Source organism: Sciurus carolinensis, chromosome 2 (assembly GCF_902686445.1).
Source record: "Sciurus carolinensis chromosome 2, mSciCar1.2, whole genome shotgun sequence".
NCBI lineage: Eukaryota > Metazoa > Chordata > Mammalia > Rodentia > Sciuridae > Sciurus > Sciurus carolinensis.
The window spans coordinates 166,644,672-166,662,950 of NC_062214.1; the positions used below are offsets into that span (position 1 = coordinate 166,644,672).

The 18,279-nt window shown below is 41.6% G+C and overlaps 1 protein-coding gene across 1 annotated transcript in view; it reads left to right on the plus strand.

Moving 5' to 3' along the window:
• Positions 1-13,400: 13,400 nt before the first annotated feature.
• The window catches only part of Arg2 (arginase 2), a 45,176-nt gene continuing 40,297 nt past the window's right edge, over positions 13,401-18,279 (plus strand). The window contains exons 1-2 of the mRNA XM_047540666.1: positions 13,401-13,595; positions 14,540-14,612. Of these exons, the coding sequence (XP_047396622.1) occupies positions 13,485-13,595; positions 14,540-14,612 (184 nt within the window). The 5' untranslated portion in view covers positions 13,401-13,484. The remainder of the gene's footprint in view (positions 13,596-14,539; positions 14,613-18,279) is intronic.

An 18,279-nucleotide genomic window follows, 5' to 3' on the forward strand; every position in this document is an offset into this window, starting at 1 on the left:
GGTGGGATACAGGTGCTGGATGTGGGGATGCAGTGGCCATGGCTTTGGTCAGTCAGGGGTCATTCTGGCCTCTTCTTCACACTACTCCTAAGGGGTCCTCTTGATCTCCCTGATCGGCAGATCGGGTGACTCACTGGAGTTGCAGGGCCCAGAGAGGGGTCCCATCATTCTCTGGGTCCTGGTTGACCTTAGAGGGCAAAGGCCAAAATGTTGGCTGCTTTTTCCTTTGCCTGTTAGTACTGGAAGTCTGCATTTTATCCTATCTGACCTACAGATGATGGCTTATTATCTCAAATTAAGTCAGGTTGTTTTGTTAGAAGCAGTACCTCTGCAAAACACTAACAGGCAACAGTTATAACGTTTACAAGGAAAATACAAAATAAAGTTAACAGAGCAAAAACATACTCAGTTTCTGTAATAGCTATGATCCATGAAACATGATTTTTATAATCACAAATCTTTACTCAGTTATGTATTACATCCCATTTGAGAGCACAGTAATCTTTGCAACAAAAATTGATCTTCTGAACACAACTTTGAGTTCAAGTCTAGCCTATTTTGGAAACATTCTAACATGGAGTAATGTAAAAAGCAGAGCCTTATCTCAGGTAAGGCAGGGCTCTTGACAAACAACATTACATCTGAAACATGAATTAAACAAAGGCTAAGGTAGCTTTTAACTTTCTTTTTGTGGAAAAAGTGGCAAAATGCTTCCATGTTCTATAGTGTCACCTTTAAACAGATTAGGTTCTCCTTATTATCTTCCAAAAATACAATTAAATTCCTATTCCAGTGTAAAGTTACACAAAATTGTATATATCACTTATTGACAACAGGTAACATTTATTCAGCTATAAAACATCAAATGACATGAATAAATACCATCCAAATTTGTTACTTCTATATAAATCTGGAGGAGATTGTTACTACATATAATTTTGGTTTGGAGAATACCACTTAATGAAGAGTTCTCCTAAATTTTACATTTAACTAAGCTTAACTTTTTTTTGTGGTACTGGGGATCCAACTCATGGCCTTGTGCTTGTAAGGCAAGCACTCTACCAGCTGAGCTACCTCCCCAGCCCTAAGCTTAACTTCTAAAGTACAATTTAGAATCCATAGTTTACTGTAACAATAATCACAGGTCTGCATGGGTTAGTAGTACTAGTAAAAATCAAAGGATACCCTTAGATCTCTTATACATTTAGGAAACAGTACTCATGATAAAAAATTGGCTTAGTCAAAGCAAATAGATGTAAGACAGTTCTTCAAGTGACAGTGTGGCCCTTCTATGTTAGATACAATGTATAAAAGAGAGCACTTAATGGTTACCTCCCTCAGATAAATGATGGTTTTATAAACTTTTACATAACCCTTAGACAAGGCTCAGATAGATGCAGTTCTCAGATGTATACATATATCTAGGGTGTCAACTATATTGTTATAACCTAAAGTAATAGTTGTTTATTTAACCAATTACAAATTAATCATTTAAAAGAGTTTAAAATGAGTACAAACCCTAATTCCTTTAAGACTTAGTTTCCCTAAGTAATAAAACCTATCAGATACAAGAAAATTATCTTGATAGATAAGAACAAATCAATGCTTCATATTTTGCTTCATATCAGTATACTAAAATTTGAAAAACTTTGTGCTAATTATAGCCCATTTAATCAAATACCCAAACTTTTTGAGATTTACTTTCCACAAACCTTCTGCCACTTACTTAAACTTTCACAACTTGTTTACATCTTTAGTTTTGTCCTCTCTTTCATCTTGGACTTTAGCACAAAATATTACTTTACTTGACAAAATTATTTCTCACCCATCTACTTGTCTATACTAAAATACATTTCCATACCTATAACTTTCTTTTAACTTTTCTAGTTTCAGATCCTTTCTTAAATTCATATTCTAAAACAATTCTTATTAATGTTATCAATGCATTTAATTTACAAAACAAATTTCATCCCAGGGGAGTGTTAGACAATGCAGCATATACAAAAACTGTGCTTAATCTTTTTTCCCTCAGGTGGCATTCAAAGGGTTGGTGCACAGGATATTTTTGAGTCTGATCTGTCTCCATTATCATTTTCACAATGCCATCAAATTTAAGTGAGTTCCCCACTGTCAGTTGTACTCAGAGACTCCTTTTGAACCTTTTCTTACACAAGGCATACTGATGTTTGGTAGGAGGTCCTTTCCATCCTTTTCTTAGGTTTCCTTGAAGATCCCTTTGCAGAGGCTGCCAATAAAACACTGCTGTCCTTAGTTTCTTCTTCTTTATTTTTTTTTTTCAGGTGCAGTTGTTTATCCTGCCTGTCTCTTGCATTTAGTTTGACAGGATTCTGTTATAAGAAGAATTGCTTTGCCCCAGTGATGGATATCCCCTAGCCAAATGGGGTGTTTTGTCAGATCTTTAAAGGGGAGACTGTTCCTGTCCTCAGGTCATAAACAGTGCTAGAACCTACTGCCACATCCTTTGTGGCCAGGAGCCTCCACTCTCCAAAAGGGGCTGGAAGGCAGGCAGAGGCCAGGTTCCCTTTGCCCATTTTTCTACAGTCCAGGCAACTTTTCTGGCATTTTTTCCCCCAGGTTAGGGCTGGTGTTCTTGACCCACAGTGAGATGATCTGCGGCTGTCTGGGGCCAAGTTGAGAAACAGAGCCAGGAGTGCCAACACTGGGTTTAAAGAATTTAAATCTTTTTTAACCCTTTCTTCTGGTGTCCTGTATCCTTTCACACCAGAAGCAGTGACTCTTGGCACCAACTTAGTTCTTCACTGTTCAGACCCCTTGTCATGCAACTGCATAAATGCCTGTACATACAGAAGCTCTTCCATATACTTTATCCTTGAAAGACCAACTTTTAAGGTTGTATAATAATCCAGAAAAAAACACTCCAAGGTCAGATTGTGTTACAGTAGAACATCTTTCTCTTAGAGAGGCTTATACCTACATGTGGCCCATTCAGCCAAGATCTCTCTTCTCCAGAGACTCCAGTAAGATCCACACAGAATGGCACATGTCTTAAAGGGCCAATAACAGATTTAAAAAAAAGAAAGAAAAAAACACAGAGAAAGACAACCAGAAAAGATCCCTGAAACCAACTCTGACAGATGAGAATCTTTAAAACAGACAGTCCTGCATATACAAATTTCTTCTACTTACTTTACTTCTGACAAACCAACTCCAACTACAAGACTGTGTATTAATTCAGAAAGTCATTCAAAAGCTAGATCGTTACAGTAAAACATTATGTTAGAAAGACTTATACCTATAGGTGGCCCTTCAACTTACTTTACCTCTGACAGAACAATTGCAAAATTGTACATAAAAGAACAGAGACAGACAACCAGAGAGGAACCCCAAAACTACGGCCAACAGAAGGGAACCTTTAAAACAGACCAGTCAAGTTCTTTCCTCAGAGACTACCTATAGGATCAATGTAGTATTGCCCATGTCTTAGAAAGGGGAAGTAACAGATACAAACAAGAACACAGACTGACAACCAGAGGGAATTCCTGAAACCAAGGCCCACAAACAAATGCGCACCTAGAACAGACCAGAAGGAAGTAAATATCCCTAGGTTCTTGAGTCCCACTTAACCATGACTCCTACACCAGTGGGACCACAGATGGCCCCACAAAGAGGGACCAGACATTCCTATGAAGAGGAACCAGATGTGTGGAATCAAGGGTCTCAGCATTCACCCTGGGGAACTTACCAGATGACCAAGGGCATAGCGACATTACTGAGTTCGGTTACCTTTTTCTCAAAGTGGACCATGATGGAGCAAATCGTAACATTCAGGGAGAGAAGTTGGGAGTTCTCCAAAGCAAAAGGAGCTTCAGCAGCTGTTGGAATGGTCCCTCAGTCTCTCCCTTTACTCACAGGAATAGCTCCTCTGATTCGACCTGAGACAAACTCACCCAACTCCTAACTCTCCTGTTGTTGGCCCTCAACAAGTTCTCCAGCCACCCTGCATCCTCAACATGGACGTCAGGTTCCTTGGAGAGTCAGTCCTGCCCAAGAAAGCCAGAGCAGGGGCTGATCTCAGGGTCACCAAATTTGTTACTAAAAGTTCAGTCCTTACCTCCGATGCCAATCCAATAATGAGGACACGGTTTTGAGAAACAGGAAAACTATTGGACCCCCCGCAACCCAAATCAAGGCTGCTTCTCACTCACTCGCAAGACAGCCTACATTCTCCCTTGAAAGTGTATCTACCTTCCTAAATAAACCTCTGTCTATGCCTTTGTCTGGCTCATGCTGAAATTCTTTTTTGTCATGAATGCTACGAACCCCACTGGTCCTCAGTTGAGTCACGCCCCGCTTCTGGGAACTCCCGGACCCTTCTCCAGTGACAAAATCACCCCACACACTCCCATTGTTAGGAAACCCATGACTATACTATGCTTTACAAGACCATTTCATTCAATAAAATGCAGGTTCTATAAAAACAAACAAAACACTACTTGTGGACTGGGGATATAGCTGAGTTGGTAGAGTGTTTGTCTAGCATGCACAAGGCCCTGGGTTCAATCCCCAGCACCAACAAAAACAACCCACTACCTGTAAGAGTGGGAAGGTATCAGTGCTTCTCCTATTGCAAAGCAGGGATATACTGAAGGAGCCCAGGGGACTTAAGACTGTTAAGGAGAACTTGACACAAGCAATGCCATGTTGAAACATATCCTCCTCCTTAGAAGAGCAGTCACCCCATGCTGGGCACGGTGGTACATTCCTGTAATCCCAGTGACTCAGGCGACCAAGGCAGGATTGCAAGTTCAAAGCCAGCCTCAGCAATTTAGTGAGGCCCTAAGCACTTAGCGAGACCTTGTTTGTAAAAAAAATACAAAAAAGGGCTGGGGGGCTGGGGTTGTGGCTCAGTGGTAGAGCACTTGCCTAGCAAGTGTGAGGCACTGGGTTTGATCCTCAGCACTGCTTATAAATAAATAAAATACAGGTGTTGTGTTCATCTATAAAAATCTAAAAAAATTTTTTTTAATAAATAAAGAAGAGCTGTGGATGTGGCTCAGGGTTAAGTGCCACGGGGTTCAATCCCTGGCACCAAAAAAAAAAAAGTCACCCCTCATTCACTCTTCTGACTCAGCCTGACCTAAACGCCAGATAATACTCCATCATTACACAAGAAAGGAAATTGTTATCTGGGAGTAAAATCTTGAGAAACACTTTGTTCGACATGGCTCAGTGACCACCTTAAAGAATGAAGGTGATGACTACAAGGACCCTTCCCTGACAGCCCCTGCAAAGGCCAAACTGCAAAAAATCCCCCCCTCCCTCACTCCCCTATAACTTCCCTCGGCTATAAGGGAAGGTGTGGGTTCCAACCTCTGCTGGGAACCCCCTCTGCAGGATTGTCCCAAATAAGCCTATTACAGTTGAGCCACCTCTCTCATCTCTCTCTTTATTTCCTTTATTTGGTTCTTTCCTTACAGAGGCCACTTTTCCACATATGAGCCCTGGGTGCAACTGACGGTGGAGAACGAACTCATCAACTCTTTAGCTGAATGTCGGTGACAGCATTATAGGAATGCTGGAGACAAAAATCAAACCCCCTTATCACCTGAAGGCATTCTGTACTGGCAAACAGAACATGGAAAGAACCAGCAGAAACTCTCCCTTTTGTTTTTTGTTTTTTGTTTTTTTAAAGATTTGGCAGAGACTCAAGTCAGCTAAAACTAAAGGAAGGGTTGCCATTACAATATGTAGCTGATCTAACCTCAGCAAGCCCCACCTATCGTCAAAGCCTGCAAAACATCATTGAGGCTTTAAATCACTTGGCTAAGAGCAGATACAAGGTCTTATGGGGGATTAAAAAAACAAAAAAAAGGCTCAAATTTGCAAACAAGAAGTAGCCTACCTTAGTTGTCTGGTTGTCTGCAGAAGGGCCTAAGAAATTTGTTGCCAAATAGAAAAAGGTTATTGCTGCCTTAAAATCCCCAATCACTAAACAACAAATATGGGGTTCTCTAGGCATTGCTCTGTTTTGCCAGATTTCAATCCCTAAACCTTTTAAATTACACTACCAGGTAGTGACTCCTTTAGAGCAGAAGAATAGTTATTGGCTAACAGTTCAAAGAATGGGCAAGTATCAGGCTATAGTAAACTTCAGATGACTACTGCTTTAAACCATAATTGTATAAAAATTGTGTAGTCTATTACAGCTGACCTGAACTGGTAGATCAACCACTGGAACAACCGGATTGGGAACTTTTCACATGGCTATGGCATGGTAACAACTAAACAGGGCATCAGCACAGAGGCAGAATTCACAGTATTGACAAGGGTGCCACAACTGTCCACCAGGAAGAAGGTTCAAAATATTAATAGTGTACAAAATTTGCTTCTTCTAGGTCCAAATTTCCATTGCATGAATCTCTATACCCATTTGCCTCCAGAGACTGATGAATAACTTCAAGCCTTTGATCCCCATAAAAGTATGTTTTGGATTTGTTTTATGTGGCTATCATGATTCATGAAAAGATAATGCTTCATTCTAGATTTAAAACCATTGTCAGGTTATGATACTGAAATCTAGGTACCCTCAGGTATCAACTCAAAACCAAAAAACATAATGAAAATGGAACTATTATTTATGCCACACATGAAAATAATTATATAGTATCTTTGGGTGAGAATTTTTTAAAGTCCAAGAAATATTGCAAATGTCTTATATTTTCTTGCAAACTGATTCAAACAACCTAAATATAGATAAGCTATTGTCTTTCAATTTAAATTTCAGTCTTTACATTTTTATTCAATTGGATGAAAGGGTCTGCTAGTTAGGACCACTTAACTGGGAATGAGTATAGAAAAAAGTAAAAAAAAAAAAAAAAAGTGAAGTTTAGGACAACAGATTGAAGTGCATTACAACTGGGTGAATAAAGTAATAGTAATTCCATACAATTTCAAGGAGACCTTAATATAATGGGAGATGGGAGAGGTGATCATATATATAATATATATAATATGTATATTTATTTGAGAAATAGGTATAGGTCTTAAAAATGAAAGTCTATTATACAATGAGTACCATTTGTGAAATGGTTTGTTTTACCAATGAGAGTGAATTTTCATTATTAGCAATATAGGAGTTAAACAGAAACACTTGTGATAACTTCTGATAGCCCCTGTGGGTAATAGCCCAAGTGCTTGCCAGCAAGACCACCTGGGATATGATTCCTTGATCTGTGTAACTGTTCTTAGGATTATCCAAATGATCTCACATTGTATTTTATAACTAAAATGGAAAACTTTTGCCGCCAAACAGCTACCAGCATTCGATTTCTGTAAAGTCAGTTTCCTGTAAAGTCAATTCGATTGACTGTAAAGTCAGTTTGTTCCTTTCCATTCCCCTATGAAGCCTCCCTTCAGCAGCACATAGCCAGATCTGAGGCTTAAACCCAGATTCAACAAGACTGAATGGCCATCTGACAGTAGGGAATTGAAGCCTAGCATTAAGGATGTTTGGGTTCATTACTGTGAGTTTGGTAATCAGCAAGAGGGCCTCAGTGCAGCTACCCCTTCTAGCTTGTCTTTGTGTAATATGTAACTACTCCTGGATAAACTAATCAGTGACAAGAATAGCTACAGGAAATAAAGATCTTGTTCTCAGATTTGCAGAACTGAAATTCAACTTATAACCAAGTGATAAAAATCAGATGTGAATCATCTAGCCCACTTGCTCCCACCAGTCTGGGAACACCTATCAATGGAGCAATATAAATTGCTCCTAAATCACTCCAGTTCCCAGAAAGATGAGCTTTGTGGCAAGAGTCCACGATCTTCTCATCTATCTGTTATTTATTTATTTATTTATTTATTTATTTATTTATTTATTTATTTATTTTCTGGTACCAGGGATTTGAACTCAGGGGCACTTAACCACTGAGTTATTCCCAAGTCCTGTTTTTTTTTTTTTTGTTGTTGTTGTTGTTATTTTTGAGATAGGGTCTCACTGAGTTGCACAGGGCCTCACTTAATTACTGAGGCTGTCTTTGAACTTGCAGTCCTCCTGCCTTAGCCTCCTGAGCTGGTGGGATTACAGGTGTATGCCACTGCACCTGGCTCATCTAGTTGGTTTTTCAAATAAAGTCTCCTTCCTTGCCTCAACACCTGTTCTTGACTTAATTCCCCTGTAGTGGGGCAAGCACCTGGACTTGGGTCTGGTAACAGTTTCAGAGCTGTATCAGGAACCAAGAACAAAGGCCAAATATTTTAACAAAAGATACTCTTATTGCTGAAGTCAGGAGATTACAAGGGTTATAGGAGCCATGTACCAGAAAAGAAAATCAAAATGTATATGCTCGTATTTCATATTATCACAGAAGCTAATCCCATTACAAAGGCTCCACCCTCATGATTGAATCACCTCCAGAAAGGCCCCACCTCCTAATACCATCCCTCAAGGGTTAGGTTTCAAAGTATGAATTTTGAAGATGACACAAAGATTCAGACCATCAATAGCATTTACCTTAACCCTATCCTAGGGTTACGTTAATTCTCCCCATCCCTGGTATGAGGAAACAAGAAAGAAGGGACCAAAATTTCTCAACTTCTGTTATGGTTTGAATGTGAGGTGTCCCTCAAAAGCTCACATGTAAGACAATGTAGGAAGTTTCAGAGGCGAAAAGATTGGGTTGTAAGAGTCTTAACCAAATCAGTGAATTAATCCCTGATGGGATCAATGGAAGTGGTAGAGTGTGGTTGGAGGAGATTGGAATTGGGACGTGGCTTTGGGGTATATATTTTGTATCTGGAGAGTGGAGTTTCTCCCCCCCTCTCCCCTCTCTCCCGCTCTCTCCCCCCTCTCCCCCTCAGTTTGGAGAGGCCTTTCTTGACCTCCCTCTCTACAACAGCACCTCCTGTCCCCAAATTCCGCTGTGTTTTTCCTGCAGCATGTACTACAATCTGGAGTTAACTGCTTGACTGTCTTCTCCACTAGAATGCCATTACAGCAATTAAGAAGGTATTATTTGACTTCTCAATCAATAATGCATAGAACAATTAGTTGCATACACTAGGTGCTCAGTGAGTGAATGAATGGATACATTTTTAAAAATTAAAGACAGGCTCTAAAGGAGTGATTGGTGAGCTCAGTCCTTTAATATGTAAAAGAAGTCCAGAAAGAAATCTTTGAGATTTCCATTTATCATAAGAAAGCCATAGACTAAGGACTATGACTAAGAACTTTATAAGAACTTGGCAGTCTTGTTTATTTACCTAACTCCTGCTGTGTGCCAAGTGCTGTACTCAGGAAGAGATAGAATGAAGATCCGAAAGAGTCATGGTCCCTCTGCTGCCTTTGAGAATTTGCAGTTTAGTCTCCCCCAACCCCCACTGGTATCAGGGATTGAAGATTGAATCAGAGGTACTTAACCATTGAGCCACATCACCAGCCCTTTTTACTTTTTATTTTAAGACAGGGTCTCACTAAGTTGCTGTGACTGGCCATGATTTTGTGATCCTCCTGCTAGGATTACAGGCATGTGCCACTGTGCCCAGCCAGAATTTTATTTTAAAAAACTAATTTTTCAATTAAATATATATCTTAAAAATAAAAGCAGAATAGTCATTTTGAACTTTGGAGTTTGTTAAATAAAAATTATAGGAAGCTGTTGTTTTGGACTAAACTGTTGCACAGACCAAGCCAAAAATCAAAATGGAGTCACTGAGCTTGGTCATGTCACCAAGCTCAAACTAAACTGTTTATCTGACCTTCTGAGAAATCAGGATTAGAGAAATAACAGCCAAACTGGGCCAGTTTCAATTGACATGATAATGAATTTCCTCTACATTAATCCTTGCATACAAAAAACATACCCTGAAGTAATCTAATGTTAAGCAGTTATTTTTCTATTGTTCCATCTCCCTGACACCACCTTAGAAGGAAAACGACTTTGAAATGATCAATCCACTTTTTATTCTTTTGTTTCTGCTTTCTTCAACACTTCTCTGTCTATAAAACCAGCCACTTCTGCTCAGGCCATCAGAATATTTATTTAGTAGATAAACTGTTGCTTGTTTCTCACATAAAATATATAGCTAATTAAAATCTTTAAAGTTTTAATTTTGTCCTTTGGCAGATCTAGAAATTAATTAAAAATACTTCACCTAGCTAGGTGTGGTGGCGCACACCTCCTGTCATTCCAGCTACTTGGGAGATTTAGGCAGGAGGATTGCAAATTCAAGGCAGCCTCAGCAACTTAACGAGATCCTGTCAATAAAATAAATAAAATAATAAAATAAAATAATAAAGTAGAATAATAAAATAAATAATAAAATAAAAATAAAGTAAATAAAATTAAAAAATAAAATAAAATAAAATACTAGGGATGTAGCTCAGTGGTACAGTGCCTGAGGTCCTGGGTTTGATCTCTAGTATAGAAAAATATATATATTTAAGTAATAAGTAATAATTTTAATTTTAAGGGATAGTAGTGTTGGGACTCTGAACACTATATTTTAAAGTATGGCATTTTGACTCTGAGTATTTATTTTGTTTGTTTGTTTTCAAGGATTGAACCTAGGAGCACACTACCACTAAGCTATATTCCTTGCCCTTTTTATTTTGAGACAGGGTCTCACTAAGTTGCTGAGGCAGGCTGAACTTGGAGCCTTCTGCCTCAGCCTTCTGATTGCTGAGTACTTTGGTTTTTTTTTTTTTTTTTTTTTTTTTTTGGCAGTGCTGGGGATTGAACCCAGGGTCTATGTGCTTGCGAGGCAGGCACTCTACCAACTGAGCTATATCCCCAGCCCTTGATTGCTGAGTACTTTGAAAGAACATTGGAGAGGTCTTAGATCAAAGTTTCTCTCTACCCTCCTGCCTTCCTTGTCTTCTGCCCCAACTTTTTCTTCTGAGATGTGTTACAGAAACCAGAATTCCTCTTTCCCAAGGCCGGCCTTAAAGACTAGAACTCCTTTCCTCCAAAGGAATCATAAACCCCAGAAGCCTCACTCTCTCTCTTCTTCCTTGATGGCCTTCCTTCTAGATGGGTCCTGTCCCATACTTGGGAGGAAAGAGTGCTACACAGACAAGCCTTGCTGGTTTCCCCCTATTTCCATCAGATACTCCTCTTTTGTCCAATCACATTTCTACATATCTATCCATTCCTCATCAAACATAAACATTAAATAACAGTTTTCTTGGGTCCTCATTTCTGAAGGCTCACATCTCATGTGAAACTTGATTAAAATGACCTTGATAGGCCTCTCTTATAAACCTTTCTTTGATTATAGAAGTGTCCTCTGTGACTCTTATGATGGTTAATGAAAGGTACCACATTTTCTGCCCACACAGTAGAATGTGACCTAATCTGCTGTTCACTTCTAAGTGTGTGACCAGTAATTTACCTCTGACTAAACTCTAGGTAGTGAAAAACCACTGAAAATGACATGCAGAAATCATGTAGTTTTTTGGAAAGGTCTATCTAGTGATCTACAGTTGGTGATAAAGGATAATGAGATTTTTGCAGAAGTCCAGAAAGGCCAGAGGCAATCCATACAGTATCAACTTTAGAAAACAGTAAAAAGAAAAAAAAAAAAATGGATGTGGTGCCGAGCAAGAAAAAAGTACCAAGATAGTTATAATTGTGACAGTACATAAATTGTGAATCCCTGACCATACCCCTAACCCACTCTGGGAGGGCCTGTTAAAACACTAGTTGCTGATGCCCTGACACCAAGTAATGATTTTGTAAATATGGGGATGGGATCCAATAAAATTGCATTTCTACCAAGTATCCAGATTATGTTCATGCTGCTGGACAGGGACCTCACTTAGAGAACCCTACCTTCCCCATCGCTGCAACCCACAACTGTAATCCCAGCGGCTCAGAAGGCTGAGGCAGGAGAACCTGAGTTCAAAGCCCGCCTCAGCAAGTTGGCAAGGTCCTGAGCAGTGTAGCGAGACCCTGAGGGCTAGGAATATGGTTCTGTGGTTAAGCTCTTCTGGATTCAATCTCTGGTAGGGAGGGAGCGAGGGAGGGAGGGAGAGAGGGGGCGGGGAGAGAGAGAGGAGAGAGAGGAGAGAGAGGAGAGAGGAGAGAGGAGAGAGGAGAGAGGAGAGAGAGAGAGAGAGAGAGAGAGAGGAGAGAGAGAGAGAGAGAGAGAGAGATAGAGAGAGAGAGAGAGAGAGAAGAGGAGGGGAGGGGAGGGGAGGGGAGGGGAGGGGAGGAGAGAGAGAAACGCAGTTCTCTATGCTATAAGCACAGTTACACTATGCTGATTTCGAGGAAGACTTTGTTTAACCAGCAGGGGGAGACAAGTGTACCGGTATCCTCTAAAAACCTGCTTTATACGGAGGCTTATAGGAGTTGCCATGGAGACTTTTGAACTATTTTGGAGAGCAGTATGTAAATCGGAATCAGGTGAAATAAATCTAAGATGTTTATGTAAAAATTTGGTAGGAATAAGGTCTAGATTCCTGCATACCATGGTGTCATGTTGAAGAAAGGTGAAATTGGAGTTAGATCTATCATTTATAAGTGATGTGACTTAGGGACAGTTATTGATCTTCTGTGATCCTGTTGTCTCGTCTTTAAATAGTCCCTTCTTTATAGAATTGTCGGAGGGTTAAGCTTCCTAGAATTTAGGTTGGCCATTATTTAACAGCTATTAGCTATTAAAACTCTAAGTAGTCACTTAATATTTCCAGCTCTTTAGCCTCCCTCAACTTTGGAAATAGTTCAAATACGTTGGTATAATTGGGTTTTATTAACCACTCCCGTTATTTAGGTAACGAATTGAAAACATCTAGAAGGCAATTGCTTGGTAAATTCTAAACTCTCCATAAGGTAGGTGAATGTAAACATGCCAGAGTCAGAGGGTTTTAATCAATATCTGATCTTCTAGTCGTGTAGTGTGTGATTCTAGGACATTAAACTTCGAGATGGAACAAAGCAGATGGATGCTGGCTTTGTCTAGGGTAGCCAGTCACGTGGAGTCCAGTCAGACCCCAGGGACAGCGCAGCCCAGCCAACCCCTGGGTAGAGTTAGCATCTGCCGGGCGTGCATGTGTATGAAGAGCAGCGATCGTCCAAACTGTCGGTTCGTAAATTCCACCCATTTCATGAATTTGGGGAGGGCTGGCCACTTCCCATGAAAGGACACACCTGTCACCGCGCTTTTATTGGTCCGCCCTTGTTACTGCCTGCCTTCGTGGAATCCGCAGCAGGGGCTTGTCCCTGGCAAAACGCGATCGCCAGGGTGGAATGATGTCATCGTAGGCGTGCCCCCAGGCCCAGAGGAGTAGTGGGCGGGGCTTAAGGGGAAGGTGTGCCGGGGGCTGGTTGGGGGCGCGAGCGGCGTGGCGGGGGCGGGGCCTAGGTGGCGGTGACGTCACGGGGCGGTGCGGCCCGGCTCGCGCCAATAGGTAAGCGCTGCGGCAGGCGGTGGCACTCATTCGAGGCCGCCAGCAGCACCGAAACACTTCTGCCTTGGCCATCCCGGCGCAGCCGATCATGTCTTTGAGGAGCAGCTTGTCGCGTCTTCTTCGGACGCAAGTGCATTCTGTCTTGAAGAAATCCGTCCACTCTGTGGCTGTGATAGGAGCCCCTTTCTCTCAGGGACAGGTGAGAGCTGGGACCCGACACCGTGGGGCGGGATATCCCGGCTCCGGGAACCTGGGGAAAGCGGCGGTGGGGTGCTGGGGGCCAGGAGGTGAGGCGAGGAGAGGATGGGGCAACGGTGAGGGCGAGAGCCGGCGGTTTCCCGTGATTGGGCACCGGGAGAACACGTGGGATTTCCCGGGACCGAGATGAAGAGGGAGCGAGGGAGAGAAGCGGGGCCTGGAGGTCGCGCTGGGTGGTGCGAGGGCCGCGGGCAACGAGAGGGCGGGCTTCTGCGGCCTCCCCAGAAGGAGCGAGGAACGGTAGCCCCGGCCTGGGGTGATGGAGGGGAGGGAAGGAGGAAGAGGGCTCCATGGAGGGGCCGAGGAAGGCGAAACCCGCCGCAAAGCCCAGTGGAAAATCGGCGGGGAGGTGCAGAGAGCGACCGAGAATTAAGATGAGGATCCATTCTTCCAGAAAGCATTAACCGGGAAAGCAATTGGCCCTGTTTTCTCCTGAGGCGGGAGGGCAGGAGGGGCTGTTTTGTTCTCTCTTCAATGAAAGAAACCTGCAGTCGTGGAGGGCTCACTCACTAGTGGCCCGGTCCCTGGCCCCAGCCAGCCACACAGCCACACATGCCCAACCACCAGCTCCTAACCTGGCTCAGCCCCTCCCGTTTTGGCTCTCTTGACCCTACTGGCAGGAGGCACTAGGAAGGTTGATTTACTTCCAGGAATGGAGTTGTTTCCCTCGCCTTCCGTGTAGAGATTAGATGAAACGACTAGACATCATTGGTGGAAGTAATAGATGGAAGGGCTGATGTTCTGTCAGGTTTTCAGAGGAGACTATTGGGAACCAAGTGTAGTATTGCAGAGTTCTGTATTTTTTGTGAACTAAAGAGTGTGTGTGTGTGTGTTGCCCCCCCCATCTTTCCTTCCATCTAACTGTGTAATTTGTGTGATTCACAGAAAAGAAAAGGAGTGGAATATGGTCCAGCTGCTGTTAGAGAAGCTGGCTTGCTGAAAAGACTCTCTGATTTGGGTAAGTGGCTGGATTTTATGTTTGTACAGGACTGATAAGACTTTGAAGTCTCTCTCTCTCTCTCTCTCTCTCTTGTGGTACTGGAGATTGAACCCAGGAGTGCTCTACCACTGAGCTACATCCCAGCCCTTTCTATTTTTTGGCTATAGGGCTTTTTTTGCTAAGTTGCTGAGATTGTCCTGAAACTTGTGATCTCCTACCTTGGCCTCCAGTTGCTGGGATTTCAAGTGTGTGCCACTGTGTCAGGCTTGGAGTCTTATCTCTTATATCAAGTGTCAGCCTTGTACTTGGGAACAGTCTACCACATCTATCTCCTGTTCTTTGAATTACATCTGCAGTTTAAAATCTATCAAGGAGTCTTCAGGAAAAGTTGCAATAAAGAGAAGGTGTGGAAGGCCGGGGGTGAAGTGAGGCTGGGCCTGGGACAAACTGCTAATGGACACATTAGGGTGCTGAGAATGCTTGCTCTAGCATTTCTTTGGTGGGGTATTGGGGATTTAACCCGGGGTGCTTTACCACTGTGCTACATCCCCATTTCTTTTTAGTTTTTATTTTGAGACAGGGTGTCATTAAGTTGCTTAGAGCGTTGCTAGGTTGCTGAGGCTGGCTTTGAACTTGTGATCCTCCTGCCTCAACTCCTGAGTTGCTGGGATTACAGGCATGCACCATCATGCCTGGCCTTGCTTCAGCTTTAACTGCACTCAACACTTCCCTGTAAAATTCTAACTTTCATAACTCAGTCTTGAGGTGTTTATGAATCATCAGTCTCAACAGTTTCCTCTTTTCAAATTCATTTCCTCTCTGGGTTAATGGTTTTGCATTACTGTAAGCAGGGCTTACGTCTGTGTTTTTCAAACACACCTGATAGAAAATCACCTGGGTTACTTGTTTAAAATATAGGTTCCTAGGCTACTCCATGGAAGAGTCTGGTTCATTGGGTATGAGGTGGGACCCAGATATGTGCATTTTTCTTTTTTTTCTCTTTCTTTCTTCTTTCTTCCTTCTTTTTCCTTCTTATTCCCCTGTGGTACTGGGGATTGAACCTAGGGTGTGCTCTACCACTGAGTTAAATCCCCAGAGTTTTTTTTTTTTTTTTTTCAATTTTTAGACAGGGTCTCGCTAAGTTGCCCAGACTGACCTCAAACTTGCCATCCTCCTGCTTCAGCCTCCTGAGTTGGAGGTATGACAGGAGTGCGCCACCATGCCTGACAGATATATGCATTTTTACAAACACCTTAAGTAACCATTTTTAAAAGTTGCAGTCTTGTAATTAGGATAGTACTTTAAGTTTTTAGAACCGGAAGTAGATCTTATCTAAAGATAAATGCCATTTGTATAGTAATGGCATCTTTTAGTAAAAGGGTACCAATTTTCAGTAGCTTTATGGATAGGAAGGTTCTTCCTTATAGCTAACCCAAATGTTTCTGGCTACTACTCAAGGCCATTTCCTCCACTTACATATTTTTTCTGGTGCTGTAAATTCCAAATGTGTGGCAGCAGGGCAATCTGGAGATGGGATCACAGAATCTGGGTGGAGTACAAATTCGCTCCCTACTTTTCCTCTAAAATCTCTGCTAAGCCCATTTCAAGGATCAGTCATCTCCTTCCCAAAACCACAGGAATAATGAAGTCACTGAAATCATCTAAAGTTGAAGTGTCCTTCATATACCTCCACCTTTATATGGATATGATGACTGAGATTGAATATTCAAAATTCTTCTCTGTTCAATAATTGCAGTTTCTTCTTCAGTAGTGTCTCCTTCCTAGTCATTTTAATAATTCACCAAGTTCACTGCCAAAGGGGAAGATAAACTTCTAAGATTTGGTATTTTTATTTTTATTTTTTATAGTGCTAGGGATCCAACCCAGGAACTCACATCCCTAGGCAAATGCTCTATCACTGAGCTACACCCCCAACCCTGGTCTTCTTTTAATGTGTCATAGGTATCTAATGGAAGGAGGTTTTTGATTTTATTTATTTATTTATTTTTGGTACTGGGAATTGAACCCAGAGTGTTTTACCACTGAGCTACATCTCTAGCCCCTTTTTATTTTTTATTTTAAGATGGTCTCAATAAGTTGCTGAGGCTGGCTTTGAACTTGCAGTCCTCCTGCTTCAGCCTACTGAGTCATTGGATACATGCATGTGCCACTGTGCCTGGCTTGGGAGGAGGTTTTTATTCCTGCTTATTAATGAAGATACTGCCTCTTAAAATAGCTTGTATACACTCTGCCTTTTCAAAAGATTCATTTTACACTGAACAACAATCTCTGGTAATCACTATTTTTAAATACTGGATAAATCTCTGCAGCCCATCTGACAAACTGGGCCAGGCATTGCTCAAATGGCTGTGTTGTCTCCAGGTCCTGTCTTCAAGAAACCCTCACCAGAAACAGGTTAAACCTCTTTTTAGAGGGAAGCGGCACATTTATAACAGTTTCCTTTATTTAGACTTCCTTTTCTGTCCCATCTCTTGGTAGTTTTCCACTCCAACCTGAGGGAGGCCCTTTTCCTTTAAATATTCCCTCTGCTACTTCTTCCCCTTTAAACTTCCAATCTGAAGTAATAGTAAAGCTTCAGTTTATTTTGCCTTCCTTTTCATTTTTTCCAAATATTTTTAGTTATATAATTATATTCTTACCCAGCTGCTGATTGGTAGGCCAGTATCACCAGCTGTCCAAAATAGAATCTCATTGCATATTAATAAGATTGTGGCACTCAGCAGATTTCCAGCACGTGGTTTTGGCTAATTTCCTGGAATATGTTGGAGAAAAGTACCATGAGCAGTTTCATTAGCTCTGTTCCTTAACAGTACCAAAATAACTTACTACCTTCAAGCACATGGGTCAAATTTCAAGTCATGAGTAGGGAGCAGGGGAAGCCTGGAGAAGGTAATTTTCCTGAATTCCTTTGTTCTTACCTTTTGTTCTGATGCCACTGGCTGCCCTGCTGTGTTGCTATGGTGTCAGGTATACTTTCTGTCTTCCTGGGTGAATGTATTTGACTTACTGTCTGGACTTGTTTTTCCATTTCTCTGGGCTCAGTAAGGACATGGTGTTTCTTGTACGTAGCCATTTATTTTAGTACATTAAGAGGGCCTAGCAGAAATGAAGAGAGATGACTCTGGCAAAGCTCAGAGGCAGTCCATGTGCTCCTGATTCTAGTTAGCTCTGATATCCATGGCAGTTTGTCTTTTTATCATTAGAATTAGAGTGAATGTCCTGTGGGCAGATAGTTGTAAGCTAAGATTAATGCTCTACATCTCTATCTTTTTAATTATGGTAATTTGACTCAACTGTGCTACTGAAGAAGTGATAGTCACTGAGAAAGCTGTCCAAATGAGCTTGCTTCTGACCAGGCCACAGGTCCTGGAGTTCAGAAAGTCATTTGTAAGTTATTCTGGTTCCTCTTAATCAAGCTAATGACATTTATTCTTCCTAATCCACTCTACACTCCAACAAATAGAATAGAATCTCTTTGGTTGAGACCAGTTGAGAACCAAGAATCTGGTTTGCTTCCACAAGAACTGCTGATAAGAGTACCTGAGATAGTTGTTTAAACATAAGAATCTTAAGTAAGAGAGCTATTCATTTGGGACAGATTAATAAGTGAGTTCAGGCATCTGTATTTGCTTCCAGTGGTTGGCAGGGGACTTTAGGAGTCATA